General features: G+C 49.3%; 1 protein-coding gene across 6 annotated transcripts in view; it reads right to left on the bottom strand.

The window, feature by feature from the left end:
* Nucleotides 1-17,498, bottom strand: part of AdamTS-A (ADAM metallopeptidase with thrombospondin type 1 motif A) — a 483,048-nt gene that overhangs the window by 21,038 nt on the left and 444,512 nt on the right. For all 6 annotated transcript variants that reach the window (XM_070540787.1, XM_065442607.2, XM_065442608.2 and 3 more), the window contains 9 exons: nucleotides 16,338-16,604; nucleotides 15,598-15,768; nucleotides 14,370-14,606; nucleotides 13,667-13,828; nucleotides 12,288-12,464; nucleotides 7,779-7,943; nucleotides 6,856-7,023; nucleotides 3,701-3,871; nucleotides 61-333 (listed from right to left, as the gene is read on the bottom strand). In XM_070540787.1, the coding sequence (XP_070396888.1) occupies nucleotides 61-333; nucleotides 3,701-3,871; nucleotides 6,856-7,023; nucleotides 7,779-7,943; nucleotides 12,288-12,464; nucleotides 13,667-13,828; nucleotides 14,370-14,606; nucleotides 15,598-15,768; nucleotides 16,338-16,604 (1,791 nt within the window). The remainder of the gene's footprint in view (nucleotides 1-60; nucleotides 334-3,700; nucleotides 3,872-6,855; nucleotides 7,024-7,778; nucleotides 7,944-12,287; nucleotides 12,465-13,666; nucleotides 13,829-14,369; nucleotides 14,607-15,597; nucleotides 15,769-16,337; nucleotides 16,605-17,498) is intronic.

Consider the following 17,498-nt stretch of genomic DNA (forward strand, 5'->3'; position numbering starts at 1 on the left):
TCCGCGCTTCCCAGTGTAAGAAACCAAGCAACGATATCTATAGAAGCCAAGTGCACCGACCGGCGTCCACGGCCCGGGCCTCCAGAAGACTCCCTCGCCGCAGTGGCCGACCATACAGGCACGCGAGTTGGGCGGCTTCTCCTGGCTCGAGCAGTAGTGCGGGCCGCGCCGTTCCTGGGACCCGTGGTAGAACGGCGACGACTCGGCCTCCAGGGCGCTCAGCCGCTCTGCGGCGCTGTGGGTCAGCGGAGTCGGGTCCACCCAGCCGTAGGCGTTCACCTTGTGGCAGGTGACCGAGCGCTTCTGAAACCCTTCGCCGCAAGTGCGGCTGCACTGCAGGTGGCAGAAAGCCAGAGCGGCACGGGGTCAGGCCTGCGTCTGACGCGCATGGCCACACACGGCCGAGAACAACACCAGAGGGGCCACAGACGCAACCCGACAATGACTTCACTCGCGGAAAAAAACAACGCGGATCCTTAGAGAAAGCTTGGCCAATACTGGTCGTAAAGCTAGCGCTGCACAAGCACAGCGAACGTGAGCTCGCTGAGGAGACGCGTCGGCCCTATATTGCGTCATGTAAGCCCCACATCGGGCTTACATTGGCCTCGCTCTCAGTGCTAAACGGGAAGTTTATGGACGCATAATTGATGAACATATAAAATGAATGGTGTATCAGCCTCCCATCTATTTCAAATAACGATGCACCCAAGCATTTAGACATGGCCGTTTATATACAGTATAATGTGTCCCTGTTTTGCACGTATTTTCAACTTTTTCTCTGTTCTTGTGCTTGCCAAAAGTAGCACGTTCGACGGCTTCTTTTGCAAGCATACAGGGCTTCATCAGCACCGTATTTCTTTTTTATCGAATAACGTAATTTGCAAGTTCCGCTTGTTTCGTCCGGGATTCCTTTTATTCGAGCCGTGGCTTGCAGTCCTTTTTGCTCTACGTACCAACTAGCCCAGCGTCGTTCTCTCCAGATTCAAGCCCACGTACTGCGTGTTCGCGTTAAAGTTAGTAAGAGCTGTTGCTTTTCAAGAAAATGACTTCTCATGATATCGTTGAGAAACACCCTATTTTTTATGTACACTGCGTTGAAAGCATTTTTTTTTTTTAGTGTATATGTGGTAGTAGCTACGTAACAGCATTGTGATGTAGCACTCGCGCATAGCCGTCGATAAAAACTTTGGCGTACGGCACAAGGCATCGCGCAATAAATAATGTTGAATTGCTCACTGCAAAGACAAAGTTCACATTTAGCGTGAAAGAGACTCCACATGTTTCTTTCGGTGAACCCAGAATGTTAGTGAAGCACGTATCCACGCGAAATTGCACGCACTGAGAGAGAGAGAGAGAAAGCAAGGACAGGAAAGGTAGGGAGGTCAACCAGAAGAGCAGAAGAGCACGCACTGAAAAGCGATCGTCAGGCATAAGATGACAGACAGCGCGAAAACAGGACAAAAGATTAAGGCAACACATGACACAGGCGCTGACATAAACTCCGAAGTTTATTGCGCAGGAGTGAAAGACATAGGCAGAGGACGCAAGGTAAAAGCAAGAAACACACACACACACCTAAAAATGATTACATGAGTGACTGTGGGTTTAGAGAGCACTCAAATGAGGGAAGGGAGGGGGGGGGGTATACTTACATTCCTCTTAAATCTTGTTTTCCTCTGCCTATATTTTTCGCCACTACGCAATAAACCTCAGTTCTACATGTGACCTGCTCCCTTAATCTCTTGTTTTTGTGCTTCTTGCCCTTTTATGTCACCGTACCAGCCCGCCCGACTAACCATTGTGCGATCGTCAGAGCTGGCTTCTTCGCACTAGCGGCCTTAGTGTGGCGAAGCCCGCTCCTCCCATTCATAATGTTGCCACTGCAACGTCAGCAGAGGAGGTACTCTGCATTCGCTAAGAGCATGATATGCTTAGCCTCACTACTGAACATTAATGAACTTTGTAGCGTAGATCTCAGCTGGAAAAGGCGATACAAATTTAGCAACATATCATCGTGATTACTCACACTCGCAACCATCGCACCGTACGCACCACTGCGTGGCAAGTCAAAACCAACTCTGCCATCTTTTGTCACATAAACATCGCCAGCTAAATAAAACCATATGCGCAGTGCCATGCTTGTAGCGGGCATGGCCTGACGGCATTACAGCCGCTATAATGATAAAAAGCTCGTCCGGTGAAAACTTCCGTGTTATCTCGATCCGCTTATCTGCATGAGCACCGTGGGAGTTTTGAACGGAATTCAATGGTGTTTGTGGCGCCACGGGAATGCATGCACCGCCGTTTTCGCAGCTATGATCATAATTCAGATCTGGAGTGGTTAAAACGAGCCTGTCTTTTTATCTTGCATAAAATTATTACGTCAGAATTACAAGGGCTGGGAACACGACAATGCTTGCGACATCATGCAAATACTGCCTAGCGTATTCATATGTGTACTTCGTGGGTGTTCTTCCCAAGACCGTGACTATGAATGAGTGCCGTGACTATGAAAGCATCCATCAACTCAACATGAATCTGTTTGTGAAGAGGATCAGTAGTGGCAAAAGGCTGGCCCCTACGGTGGCACTTCTACTTTTCTTCGCGGTCCAGCCCGTTGCGCAAAAGCTAAATCTTTCGCACACAATTGTCGAAAATTGGGTCATCTTGCTTGTTGAACAAACTCCCTGCAGTGTGGCAACTTTTCTTTTTTTGTGCTCTGAACTGGCATCGGTTTCATCGAATTGCAATGACGCCATGCTCTCCAGCATGTCTATACAGATGCAGCGCAGACAAAAAGAGTCGCAGTTTTTCCCGCACGCGTCATTGCATAGACGGCGGTGGCAAAGTACAAGACCATTAGGCGAAGCAAGGACGGGAGTTTTATGCACCTAAAAAATTGCAGCAAACACTCGATTACTAACTAAACGATAAAGGTGTCACGCGCGCACAGGCGACAACCACCCAATCTCACTCGATGACCTCGAGCACTCGCTGACCCAACGTTGGCGTGATGAACGCCGGCAGCGGGGCAGTGAACGCTTCGTGATGCCGCTAGATTAACCTTTTCAACTGTGCCGCGTCCACAAACTCAGATAACAGAACTCTAGCAATAGGTGCGCAGGAAAGCAACGCGCACGAAGCCACCGGCCACCGAGGCTCTTCCCTTAGCGTCGGCAACCGCTGCAGATGATCTACAACTTACGGTGCTGGCCACGTATCCACTCAACCGCGCCGAATTTCACACGCACCTACTATGGTTGGGGTGGAAGAGGACCCGCGGTTATTCAACTCTCGCGCGCGCTCGATCACGTGACCTCCAACATTGGGGGCGCACGCAGGAAGACGACGCACATCACGCAAGAAGCACGCTCGCCCCCGCAGCCACAGCACACGCCGCTGGTGGGGGGGCAGCTCGTTTTCCTTGCATTTGAGACTTTGCGCTGTACATCACACGGTAACTGACGGCGAGAAAAGTTCGCCCAGCCGTCCATATCGTCGCTAAGTACACAGCAATAATAATAGAGAATAAAATACGGGCAGTGACGAACCTCGGGGCAACTCGTTCTTCTCGCATTTGAGACTTTGCGCTGTACATCACACGGTGACTGACGGCGAAAGAAGTTCGCCTAGCCATCCCTGTCGTCGCTAAGTACACAGCAATAATAATAAACAAAGAGAAATGCGGGCGGAGACGAACCTCGGACCAGTCGGACGTCCTCCACACGAAGGGGCACGGCTGGGCGGCACAGTTGCGCACCACCTTGGGTCGCCGCTGGCTGGCGCAGAAGCGCTCGGGAGCCTGCCGCTCGTTCCGGTCCACGCAAACCACGAAGCGCGTCTGGCGGCCACCACCGCACGTCACCGGGCACTGGGCAGAGAGAGAGAGAGAGAGAGAAGCTCGCTGTTGGTCTGCAAACTCCCTTTTGACTCTCTTGCATGCTGGTTCGACTATGCAGAACGTCGCTATAAGAGAACAGCGCGGACATTATTATTTGTTTATTCATCATTTCGAGGTGCAATGTCCCGAAGCTGCGCAGTGGGCTGCGAAGAGGGACGCCGTAGTCGAGGACTCCGGATTGATTTCAACCGCTTGTTGTCTCTTAACGCGCACCCAAAAGTATGGTGCATGGGCGTTCTTCCATTTTGCCCCCATCCAAAAATGCAGCCACAACGGTCGGGGGATCGAACCGGCAACCTCGTGCTCCATGCATAACCACCCCAGCCACCGAGCCACAGCAGTAGCTTTAACAGCGAGAAAAATATAAATTCTCGATATCAAACACAGCCTGCACGAGCAACCCTCTTAACTCGCTGAGACACGTGCGTTTTCGGAGCAGCCACAGCGCGCTAAAATTCCAGCTGCACGGGTAAACCTACCCATGTGCCACTATGTATGCGGCGGATTTGCGGCAAATATTCGTATCGACATCCGTCGCAACCTACAGTCATCGATGAGTACTATGATCAACTTTCTTTGCGCAACCCATTTGATGTTACTACGTTTTCGCCCTTTCTTCACGGGCTAATGAAAAGTGGAGCGAGAGTTTAAAGCAATCTGGTTATAGTTGCTTCAACTGATTCCCCTTATAGAGAAACGTTCGCTATAGCAAACATTTCTTATGATCCCGACTGGTTTACCATCGCGGAATGTCATTCAATATTGCACCACGGACAGGCACATTTGCACCCCTTTTGTATGAAACCGCGTATCACCGTTGACGTCGTCGGCAAATGGACACTGAGATCCAAGACTGACGCTTATGTTAGATGAAGATCATGCCGTCGGTCATAGTATACGAAACGTTATCCATTATAAATTCCCGCTCGTAAAATTACTAATGGTTTCACGTCTGCATGAACGTCGGTGTTACAATTTCAGACCAAGCAGCTGAGGCATTTTTTCCTAATGTAGTGTTTCGTGCCCAACTTCCGTCAGCCTACAGCACTCGGTTTGGAATACCAGACGGCATTCAACTCCCCCTTGGCAATGTCGCTGCTGTCTATCCAGACTGCAGGTGCCTCCACGGCGCATGCGCAAGCATATTCCGGCCTCTTCACAGCCAGAAGCCTACAACGACTCATCATCAGTCTTCCCTCAAGCGGCGTACTGCAATTCTGGCGCATTCTAAAGGCACAGAAAATCAAATAAACGAAAGTAAAAAGGGAAAGAGGCAAGATACAGCGGGGTATTTCTGCGCGGTGCGACAAAAAAGATACGGGATTCGAACACGACAATTTTAGCCTTGCAATCTTGCTTCACGGCAGTATGACCCTTATTGCCGTGAAGCCACACCAAGGTCAGTGGAGAGCGCGGTATTGTACCGCGAGTCATCCGCCGTATGGTTAGTCACACCAACAACCGTGAACAAGCTTAAAGCGACCAGGTTCCAACCGGTTCTATTCTTAGGCCTACTGCGCAGCATCGGACGCACCGTGTTGCTGGTATGACCGGCGTCCGACATGTGCTAGTGATACAGCGCCACTTGTGGAATATTAGTGGAACCAAGGAGGACTGTCTGGTAAAATTTTGAAGCCCGTAATTAACAACTCTGTAATGAACCTGCGCTGTCTAGTCGGTCACCGCGCAAGTTGGCAAACAGCCTTCCCAACGTTTCTGACAGTCTCCGTGTAAGGTTTTCCAACCTTAATCGATCTCCGTGAAAGCTCCAGCATCCGCTAAAGATTTAATTGTAAAGCCTTGTGGACCTCTAGAAATCAGATTTCAGCTAGTGTAATGTTAATATTCGTATGCTCCTGGAAAGTTTGAATAGATCAGCATCAGCTTTTTTTTTTTTGTAGGTGGCCGAATATCAAATTTTTCGAATGTGAATCGAATGCGAATATTCAGACGACGACTCGTATATTTACAACAGAAATACACATTGCGGTATACTTAGCTACCATGCTTGTACTGACTAGTGCAACAAAGACAGCTAACTTTATCAGGTACAAAACATCATTTTTCAGCAAGATTACTAATTTGTCATTAAAATATTATACGAACATCCCCTCAACCACTGCTTTAGCTTGGTTTGCAAGCAAGTTGAATGAATGGCTTTTGTATGACTATCTCTACAAAAATGCAAAGAAAAATGGTTCCTGAGAAAAAAAGAAAAAATTCAGGAAAAATTAAAAAGAAAAGGGTGTTCAAGGACTTGTGTGCCGTCCCCACTAAGGAAAGGGCCCGTCGCAAAAAAAAATGTGACTGGTTGTAGGTTACAAAATAAAACTGCTACATGAACATACTGCCACAAAACACTAAATGATGGAATACAAGCAATCATCATAGGTCGTCATTACACTTCCGCCGCAAAAGCTAGAATTGCGGCATTACCCATTGTTTTTCTACATTCCTTCGAAAACTTTTGTTTCATTTCTAGTAACTTGCGATCATTTTCTCAGCAGACAGAACAGTACCTACGCTTTACCATTCGGTTGTTGCGAAATATTTGGTAATTTCTGAATATGCGCAAATGCCGAATAGTTCTTCATTGAATAAGAATACGAATAATTAGTGCGAAATATTCGACTTGTATTCGAAACATTGGTTATTCGCCCAACCCAACTTTCTTGAATGTTGTTATTATATTGTACTTTTCGGAGAGCTATAAATTGTGTTTCAGGTTGTACGGAGACGCCGGTCATACGTATGGAAATGGGGCTAACACAGAACGAGTGGTAAGATTACGGTGAAATTTCACAGCATAAAACATGTAAGTTGTAGGTCCGAAGACGCGCGGAACATGCGCAAATCTACCTAAATCCGCCTAACAAGCCTTCGCCCTGATATTATGCACAACTAAGTTCTCCGCTCAGGAGCTCTGCCCGGACAGCGAGGACAACTGTACTCACGGGGCTCCACCGTTTCTTCTTCCAGCGGTAGTGGCAGGTACGCAGGTTGCAGGTTCGAACCTGGGTCTCCGGTCGCTTGCCGTGGCACTCGAGGTGGTTCACCTCGACGCCGCGTCGCATACAGCGGGCCACCCGCTTCTGCGTCCCGTTGCCGCAAGGAGCGGAACACTGCGAGCGGTTTCACAGGCGAAGCAGCGTTACACAGAAGCTCGAGCAGCGAAGAAGACGTGGAAGCGAAAAATTAAATGGCACGTGCTGAATTCACAACGCGTGATATATCAAGTCCACCTAAAAGGAAACTTTCTCCCAAGTTCTCCAACATACCCCCGTTCAGCGAAGTATCAAGTGTCCCAGTAAAGCGTCCTTATCTACACGTTTTCTAGCTATCGTTAACGTTGAATACCTTTGGGATGACGAGGCCGTTCATCTCGTGGCTTCTGCCTTAGTTAAGTTCGAACAAGTTGGCTGTGCCGTAATATGTGAGCGTGAAGATTTGAATACACAAGATAGCACGTATGTGTCGTCTTGTCCGATGTCCCAACGCTATCACACTTACGAGCATCTCTTTCCTCCTTTTTCGATAAATAACGACGAACGTGACGTAGAGTTATGTTAATGGCACCAGCGTGACTCGTGTGCCAATGCTACTGGCTACTGCGGCTGCTACTAGTGGCTGCATGATGTCACGCCCAACTGCTTCAGTTATGTGCGGCGGTACCTACGATCTTTACTCGCCTTGAGACCATAATCGCGAAATCCTCGTAGCCGTAACGCGTATGAAGACACTAAATGTATTTAAGGTGAGACAATAACAACGAGCCTGGGACCACCACAACGAGTGGTTCAATCGCCCCTCAACTTAAGCCAAGGTTAACACACAGAGCAAGTCGCATTCGCTTACATGTGCGAGAACCGCAACCAACCTGCGACCACGGGGCCAGCTGCCACCGGGGACACTCCCGCATCGTGCAGTCTTTGATGTGTTCGGGAGGGTCGCCCTCGCAGTTGGCGTAGGGCGCCGCCTGGAGGGAACTGTCGACACACTCGACGCTTCGCTTCATCACGCCGCTGCCACACGTCACCGAACACTGCAACGGAGGCGAGGTGAGAGGCCCTTAGTTTGGCGGCGATTCTTAGCCACGATGGAATTAGTGGCATTGCGGGTAGTTCAGCGCACGTTACTTCATCGAATGTGTTGTTACTTAAGACTTCACCCTCTACTCAAGCAGTCTTTAAGATCGCGTCAAGCCAGAGTCGTCTGTTCATTCGAGCACTTAAGCAGACGAAAGATGCAAGCAATAAACTTAGAGGCCATAGTCTGACTATAACAGACGCTATACCAATTGCTGTCGTCATCATCACGACCTGTTGTGTTCACTGCAGGACGAAGGCCCATTCCAACGACAACTTCCATCATCTCATAAAAGCACTTAACCTTCCTCCATTCTCTACTGCACTTTCTTTCTCTTGGTATCCATTGTGTTGCCTTAATAGACCTACTTGTCTGCTCCATGCATCATGTGACCTGCCAAACTGCAACTCGGTGCCGCTTTAAAAGACCACAAAACAAAACTTAACTTCACCGCGGTAATTTTCTTTTACACCCAAACACTTCGTGCGTTAAAGCTCGTACCTTTTTTCCAGTAAAGAGCGTACTCTCGAGAATGGCCACTCACAATGCACAAGAAAACCTAAACAAGTGTGCACATTTGCTTGCAGATTCATCATCCACAGAGAGCATGCACATGAAATGCCCACACTACTAGAGCTGCAGAGAAGATCTTTGAAGAAGCGTAAAGCCGTGCGCAGCGACAGCAGATTTGTCGATTCCACGCGATACGCAGCAAAATTACATTTTCTGCAGACTGGCACCAGAAGTGCACAAACACGTGACTTTCTGGAGAACCAAAATTTCGTTTCTGAACTTTCACTTTGAGGTTGTAGAGCAAAATCTGCAGATAGTCAGTGCTCTATGCATTATTTATGCACAAGTGCCGGATGCCGCAACAGTAATTGACGTGTATTAGAGGCTTGGGTTGAGACGGCTTTTTTTGGGAGCAGATGTTTCCAATCATCAGCAAACTATTCCCTTGACAAAAGGATACTTGTGATGAAACTGACACTTCACCACCTGAGATGATAATGAGATAGTTGATTCATTTATAATCGGAGTGTCCCTCGGAGCACACCTTCGCATCTGCTTCATAAGTTGAAGATGTTTACGGTGATGCGCCTGGTTGAATCAGGCAAAGCCAGAGAAGACTTTCAAAAGTTGGGCGATTCCACGTACATTTGGGGAAATTACTAAGATGGGTCCTCTTTTATGCCTCATAAGTGTGCTGACATGTATTCCATATTGCAAGCAAGCTACGTGTATGCGCGTGCTAGCTTCATAGCGAGACGTAACGTGCATAAAACAGGAAGTCAGTGAAGGAAATAAGCGACTACCAGGCGATACAAATGTCGTTACCTCACCTCTCCAGTGGTCATGTGATGAGTCGAACTGGTTGTCAGCGTGATGAGCACATACAGTTACGGATGTCATATACAAGTGTTCAAAAAATTGTCATAGCTTGACAATAAACGATCATGAACACACCTATGAAATGACAGAAAATAGTAACTATTGCTAGGAATTAAATAAACAGACGGTGATACGTGAAAGAAACTTCGCAAAACTGCATTTGCTTCATCGCTTACATTCCCTCATTGATATCGACTGCAAAAATCACAGTGCAGTTATTGCAACAGTTGCTGTAATTAATTTATTCATATAAATGCAGGGCTATGTAACTAGAATAACTGCACTTTGATAGATAGGCACATGTGTTATTACGCAACGACAGAGCAACAAGTCAATGCATGTTTCAAAGATAAATCGCATATTGACAGTAAATAGACACGAATTTTCGACTACGAAGGAAATAAGAGGTCACAGCTTCGCCCGAAAGGCGCAGCATTTATTGCGATAGCAAATGTTTAGACATGTATAAGAAGTAATCTTAGTAGAACTATCAGCTGTATAAACTGCTGTAGACATTCGCATACCACCTAAATAAGCAAGCACAGTGTCACGTGCGCACAGGCAAACACGGACACATCTCACTCGATGACCGCGGACACTCGCTGTCAGAACGCTGGCGTGACGAAGAGCGGCAGCAGCGGCGAGCGAATTCCCCTTCGCGCTGCCTCTCGCTTCAACGCGAACCAGGCGCAAGAGAACACGGCGCACACGAAGCCATCAGCTATCTCTGGCCGCCCAGCCTTCGAAAACAGCGCAGACTACTTCCGAAACAGATAGCGCGCGGCCACACTCAGCCGCGGCCGGAGTAGAAGAGCAGATGCGCGCTAACCTCGACCCCCAACCCTAGCCCTCCCCCCCCCCCTCCTGAGTGCGCGAGAAGACGCCGCCACATCAAGCCACCATCTATCTCGGCTCACCCTCACATGCTTTACCTGGTACTTGAAGCAACAGCGCGCGGCCGTGATCTTATCCCACTCGAACTTTATACGGGACCTCATGGTGACGGCGAAAATTCGCCTGGAGTGTACATGCAATTGCTATCGCAATAAGAACAACAATGTAACCCTGAAAACGCAGCGTGAAAACTTTATTTTCAGATAAACTTATAAAAACGGCGGTATAGCGAAGTTCAATCTCAAGTGGTGTTATAAACCTCTCAGCTAAAGCACGCCTCCACAGGGCAGTGAGTAAACTGACAGGAAACCGGACGCAACACGTTGTGAGGGAAACACGAACAGATCAACGCAGACAAAATGAAGCAACATACACTGGTGTGAACGTTACAAAACATGCATTGTTACGTTAAGCAATACAAAAGCTTATTACCGTAGCTTAACAATGTTTCGTGGAGTTATCAGACAGCCAAGTAAGACAAAGTGTACACGCTCAGCCAGCGCTTAAATTAAACAGGCCCATGCACTAATAAACTGCGATAATATCAGAACTATTCCGCAACTACCGCGATTAACAACTAGTCCGCAACAAAGTATTATTACACCAAGCTAACAGACACACCCAACGAGCACTACACAAGCACTACAACAATGATGTGCACATTTGGAACACGTTAGACACTGAAGAAATTGCTGACGACATGCCAGTGTGCTTTTCACGAGATCTAAATCACGTGTCAACACCGTCTTACTAGAGGCTTCCTGAACTACTTCGGCAAGCTTGTGTACCAAAGTTTGCATGGGGCCGAATTATATATATAAATATAAATTATGGGATTTTACGTGCCAAAACCACTTTCTGATTATGAGGCACGCCGTATAGTGGAAGACTCCGGAAATTTTTACCACTTGGGGGTTCCTTACCGTGCACCTAAATCTAAGTACACGGCTGTTTTCGCATTTCGCCTCCATCGAAATGCGGCCGCCGTGGCCGGGATTCGATCCCGCGACCTCGTGCTCAGCAGCCCAACACCATAGCCACTGAGCAACCACGGCGGGTTGGAGCCGAATTGATGTTAGGATGTGGTAACAGGATGCGAAATTTGACAGCATCTATGTGGCACGCATAAATGCTCGCGCTTAAGCTGCTGTACTTAATGTCATTTTATTGACCTTTCTATTTTTTATCCATTTCTTATATCTCATTGTTACCCTTAGCTTTTGTGGCGCCGATATTAGGAAGTTACTGAACCAATTAACCTAAAGCACGTAAGTTTCCAGGGAGCCTATTGAAAGCCTTGATAACGCACATGCGAAAGCTATTACAAACATATCCAAAACTATCTGCCACAACTCACACAACACACCATGAAACACATAAGAGAGGAAGCATGTTACAATGTGCATTTCATGCATTCGTGCATTGTTAAGATTCTGTGACTACTACGTGCGGCAGAGCAAGAACACAGTGACGTCCTGCTATGACCACGTGTCCAACTGATCAGTTCCGGTTTAGTCCCTTTAACCACTACTTCTTGTCCATATAGTCTACGTTAACTCACTCCGTATTAGTTTTAGCAAGCCACTCGTGGCTGCCGCATACAGTTACTTCCGTCCACTTTACATGCCAGCTCCGAGCCTGGCAACTGTCTGCACGCTCCAGGCACGGCAGAGGACCGGTTCGTACACCCGAAGAATGGCAGGTGACTGGGACGGCTGAAAATGACAGCACGGTGCGGCGCTAGACTAGAACACTAATTACCAGCACGAGTCGGTGCAGATCCCGTTGCGGCCACTTCGACACCAATAGAATCGTCTGCACACCGCAGCTAACACGCGACACGTGAGGTCACACATGACGACGGTTCAAAGACAACACCTCGGCGATGCGTAACGTGCGTGATCAGTCACGGGCCTAACGAAATCTCTCGGATACCGAGGAGCCTTCCGGGAGTCGCGCGGTACAGTCGGCGCCACAGGCGGCGTAGCCACGCGAGAGAGAAGGGCGCTCGTACCGAGGACCAGGGTCCGGGCCGCCACCGGTAGCTCGCCGTGGGCGCGGCGCACGAGTGCAGGTTGCAGGCGCGCTTGACCTCCGGCTTGGGCTGCGGGCAGTGGGCGTCCACGAAGCCGATGACGCCCTGGCACGCGACGCGCCGAGTCTGCTGGCCGCCGCCGCACTCCTGGTCGCACTGCGAGATGAGGGGAAACCACCGTCGAAGCCTTACTTCCCGACTGCTCTGTCCGAACGAAGGGGCTCCGGCTGCAACGCCATGTTTTCTTTCCTGCCCAACTATTCAGCTATTGTGCATCCATCTGCTGCGTCTCGTAGTTCAATCAATTACCAACAAGCTCACTTTGCAAATCGCTATGCAGTCTTCCTTCAAGAGGAAGCTTTAGCTCGAGGCCAACTGTGATGCATCCCGCTCAAACACGAGTAACACGCAGAAATTAATTGATAAACTAAGCACAGGGCCTACTCGAATAAAATGCGCTTCAATGGATAGAGAAAGTTCAATTCTCGCGATTAGAGGAAGCGTTGTTTTGATTTAAGGCCTGGAAGTTTTAGAACAAAAATTACCGAGATTTAGTAGGCGTAAGGAAATGGAAGCAGGCCGTTTGCAAATAATAACTCTGCAACAAATACAAATATTACAGATCTATAACCTGCATCAAGTAGAGCATCTAAGGCGGACAAATTTGATATACTATAATTCACTGCATAGACAATTTTGTTAAAATGTTTACAAGGGTTTGCCAGAGTACCATTCACACATGAATAGAACATTTCAGAGCGGCGAATAATACATCCATTTCATCCGCTTTATACGTATTAGTCGAAGCTAACAGTACTGTTTATAAACATTCATCACAAAATAAAGCGTGTAAATTTTTTAAAAATTCCTTTCTAGAGTCCCTGGTTTTTAGGCGTTTCTGATAAAAGTTTCAAATTTTTTAACGCGACAAACTTAAATCGGTGCAGCGGTTGTCGGGCAAATTTCTCCGTTCGCATGGTTTGGTAAGGAGTCCCCGAGTTAAAGCGTCCTCTTCAAAATACATATAGGGCGTTTGAGTGGCTACGAAAGGCGGCGTCATGGGGGTAAGTTTCGACCACCTGCAGTTCCATTAGCGTGGCACCGAAGCACGGTACACGACCGTTATTCCATTCCAGACCAATCCGAGTGCAGCTGCCGTGGCTGGAAATGACGTAACTGCCTTCTCAACTGCAGCACGTCATTTCGACCGAGCCACCAACCATCGGTAGTCTTCCTCTGACAGCCCGATAAGACTCGAAAGTCAGCACGAGCACGTTCTACGATCGCCGGGACCGTATTCGCGAAGTTCCTGCGCGCAGGCGCCAAAGTGCAGGCGTGCACAGGCGACCGGCACTCACCGGCGTCCACTCGCTGACTGACCAGGTGGGGCACTCCTCGGTGTTGCAGTGCTGCGTCTCGGGCGGCCGCAGCAGCTTGTTGCAGGCGTTGCTCTTGCTCTCCAGGTTGTCCACGCACACCACCTGGCGCCGCTGGGTGCCGCCGCCGCAGCTGCGGGAGCACTGCGCCGGCACGACGTGAGCGACAGGTCGAGATGACTGTGGAGGGACGCTCTACCGAAAGGTAATTCTCGGCGCGACTTTTTCACTGTGGACACCCGAATCTCTTAGCACGGGGCCCATGAGCAAGTATCACGTGGAGACACAAATCCAGCACTTGGAAAATAATGCCACCGTAAAAGGTGTTATTACGTTTCATTGCCTTTCCGTGAACCTTGCGTTCTTATGATGAAATTGGCTCGCACCTATGTCGTAAGCACTCAGAAGGTCCACAGACTACGGCACGTTGTACGCATTTATTTATTTATTTATTTATTTAAATATTTACTTATAGTAGCACTTATTTCCTCGACAACATTCATGCCTTTACACACGCGCAAATTCTAACAAAACTACTGCTAGCCAATAAAGTAAACACTCGAAGCGTGCTTCTCCGCACTATGAGTCGTAGAGTGGAGACGCACGCTTTAGAGGCATTTCTTGCGGCCAGCTACGCACTCCCGCAGGGACACGCTACCGAGACGCCGTACACAAAAGTACCCACCGTGCCCCACTGTCCGAACCTCCAGCGGTAGGGACCTTCGACGTGGTTTCCCGACGGGTGGTTGGTGGCGTCCGTGGGCGGCAGGCCGCCGCCCAGGCAGGGTCCCACGCACGGCTGCTCCTGCTTGGGCCGCACCGCCTCGTCGCACTGGCTGTCGGGGAGCACCTCGCGCAGGTTGTCGCGCACGAAGCACTGCACGCGCCGGCTGGACACGCCCGGGCCGCACTTGGACGAGCACTGCGCCGGGAGGGGGTGGCAAGAGTGTGGCCGGGTTAGAGTAACCCTTACGAGGCCGAATGGAAAAGTTGGCCGCGAGCCGTTTTTGTTGTTTTGCTGCTTAAAAGAAGGAACGGAATAGTTTCAGCAAGGTGAGCAAATTGAGCACGTTGGTTGCGGACTTATCGATGGTGAATCATAAATAACGAAGAGACAATGCCATCGAGGTGACCATCATTGGTATCGATGGTCCCTTCGATGGTATCGTTGGTCTTTCGTGTTTCCGCGCTTGTATCGAGAAAGAAAGATGATAGGCCGGGGCTTCGTAACTGCTTCATCTGTAGGTGTATACGTGAGGTGCATTGCGGGCAAGGAAAGGTGAAGGAGAAGGAAAGGATAAAGAGAGGGACAACAGTAAAGGATGCACACAAATATTACACAACACTAATCAAGAAATTCACATCTACAGGGGAAAAAATGCAAACAGCAATAAAACCTAAAAAATGTACTTAATTAAAGACAGTTAAGCCTAATTTTACGGGCAACCTTCATATTAATTGAGGCAGAAGTGCTGCTATGAGTACAGAAATTAGGCACAGAATTTCATGGATATTGAATGGACTTCAATATGGTGCATCCTTCCGACTCTCATGCTCGAGTTCTTTTATGACAGCAGCGCACGGCGCACTCGGGCATACATCACCTGCCGAGTCGAGTCAGTAGTCTCAAAAGCTTACGGCTTGGACGTTCCTCACAGCCTGCGAGGCCAACACGGCGAACCGCGCAGTCAAGAGGGGATGACGAGTGAGAGAGCGGTACGGACGTGCCGCCAGTAGCGTCGCCTATAGCGAAAGCGTCTCAGCAGCGAAAGGCATCGCCAGTCGGTGTGCCGAGTACATCCACCTAGCGGTACGTTTCAAACCGTGCCGTACCTGCTTGCACAACTCGCGTCGCGAACACGCACGCGCGGAGGGGAAGCTAACTTCCCCACAGACGAACGTCGAGCACTCACCGCCGACCAGTCGCCATGCTGCCACTTGCCGCAGGTGCCGGCGTCGCAGGCCTCGGCGACGCTGGGCCGGATCTCGTAGACGCACTCCTTGTCTGGCAGCACGGCGCCCGTCACCTCGTTGATACAGCTCACCTGGCGTTTGCGCACGCCGCTACCGCACGTCGCCGAGCACTGCGCGCCGCAAGCGACATGATTCTCGCGGGGTAGCCCACGGAGACACGCTGGAAGCGCACTGAATGCTCGGAGAGGTGAAGGAGAAGCTTCTCGCGACGCGAATTAGAGGACGTACACTACAGATTAGTTTTAATAGCGCATTGCTTCATCAAACGTAACCGTAGCTTTAACTATCATTCGTATGTTTCCTTAAAAAATAAACGTCCGAAGCAACCTACTCAGCTTCTAGAGCATTAAGAGCGACAACCTCGCAGGGAACTCGAAACAGGCGCAGCTTGAGGCATTATTCTGTTAGTCAGAAATGCCTGCGGCCTTTCCCTTTCTTCCCTTTCCACTGCTTTTCTCACTTTCAACAAACAGTCGCAAGAGAAAGGATGGTCACGAGAAAGGAAATAAATTGCGTGACCAGCTATTTGCATTCCGTCACGGAATGCGGCACAAAGCAGCCGCGGCGTCGCTATGACTTGCACGGAGAGCGCGATCGCGGCGTTGGGACGGTGAAGGGGAACCCACATCTTGAACAGAAATCAAAGAACGCCGGACGTCCCGTTCGGGCGCCGCCGTACCTGCGACCAGGGCGCCGACTTCCAGGCGGCGAAGTTGGACCGCGGACCCGTAGACGGGTGCTCGGATGCGGCGGAGGTCACGCCGCCGGGCCTGTCCGCGCTGGTGGGCGAGGAGTTCCAGGGCAGCGGACACGAGACCCGGTTGCACTCGGTCGCCTCGTGAGGCCTCGGAGATCCGTGGCAGTGGACCTCGTCGACGACCGCGCCGCTCGCCGACCGGCACGTCACGTTCCGGTACGTCACGCCACCGCCGCAGGACACGGAACACTTTTGCAGTGGAAGAAGGAGCCCCCGGCGGCGGTGGGAAGAGAAAGGCTCAGGAAAGACACTTTGCATTGCGTGCTAGGTCGCCCAGCCCTGCCCCATCCCTGTTCACGTATGCCTGGTCTCATCGTAGCAAAGCACGTTGTTACTTCATCTGACTGAGACCCACTCTGATACCCGAAACAAACGGTACACGTATAATGCGGCATTCATGTTTGGAACTCAAATTGCGATTCGGTTGCGTTCAGACAAGTTTATTCTTTTTGTTTTTCACCGTCGTTTTGCTTCTCCTAAATTTGCTACCCTTTAATCATTTCTCAGTACGAATTAGCCAACCAGAGCTTTGCTCGGTTTGACGTCACTGTCTTTCTTCTCTGTAAAAGAAACGGTGTACTACATAACTCATATGTCCAAAATTCTCGCTTAATTAGGTTGTGAGTGCTAGAGTAAATTTGTAAGCGAGTCCCGTATGTTTGTAATTTTAAGTGATTTTGCAACGCAAAATATTGGTAGTCAACTGATATTTCATTCGATGCGTGGTTTATGTGCAATAGAACAGTTCTAGAAGATTCCTGTCCCTCGCTTTCTGTTCTGTCATTACGACTGTCGTGCCAGCCATATGTGAGCTTCAATATAGCTATACCAAGCTACGCATGCAAATGACAAGATGTAGGAGCAATAAAGGTGAACGTAAAGCGGTACCGCTATGCTACCAGACTACAATGCTCGTTGATTACAATCCTCGAAAACATTAGATATCTGTTCGAGCTAAACAATATTACCCGCAGCTCGTGGATGAAAACTGGCGTCATTAAGCTGGATAATTTTTACTGATAGCTACGGAGATGCCACATTAAAACAAGGAGGGGGCAAAAAACGTTATCAGTGGGTCGAAAG

Source organism: Dermacentor albipictus, chromosome 6 (genome assembly GCF_038994185.2).
Source record: "Dermacentor albipictus isolate Rhodes 1998 colony chromosome 6, USDA_Dalb.pri_finalv2, whole genome shotgun sequence".
Lineage (NCBI taxonomy): Eukaryota > Metazoa > Arthropoda > Arachnida > Ixodida > Ixodidae > Dermacentor > Dermacentor albipictus.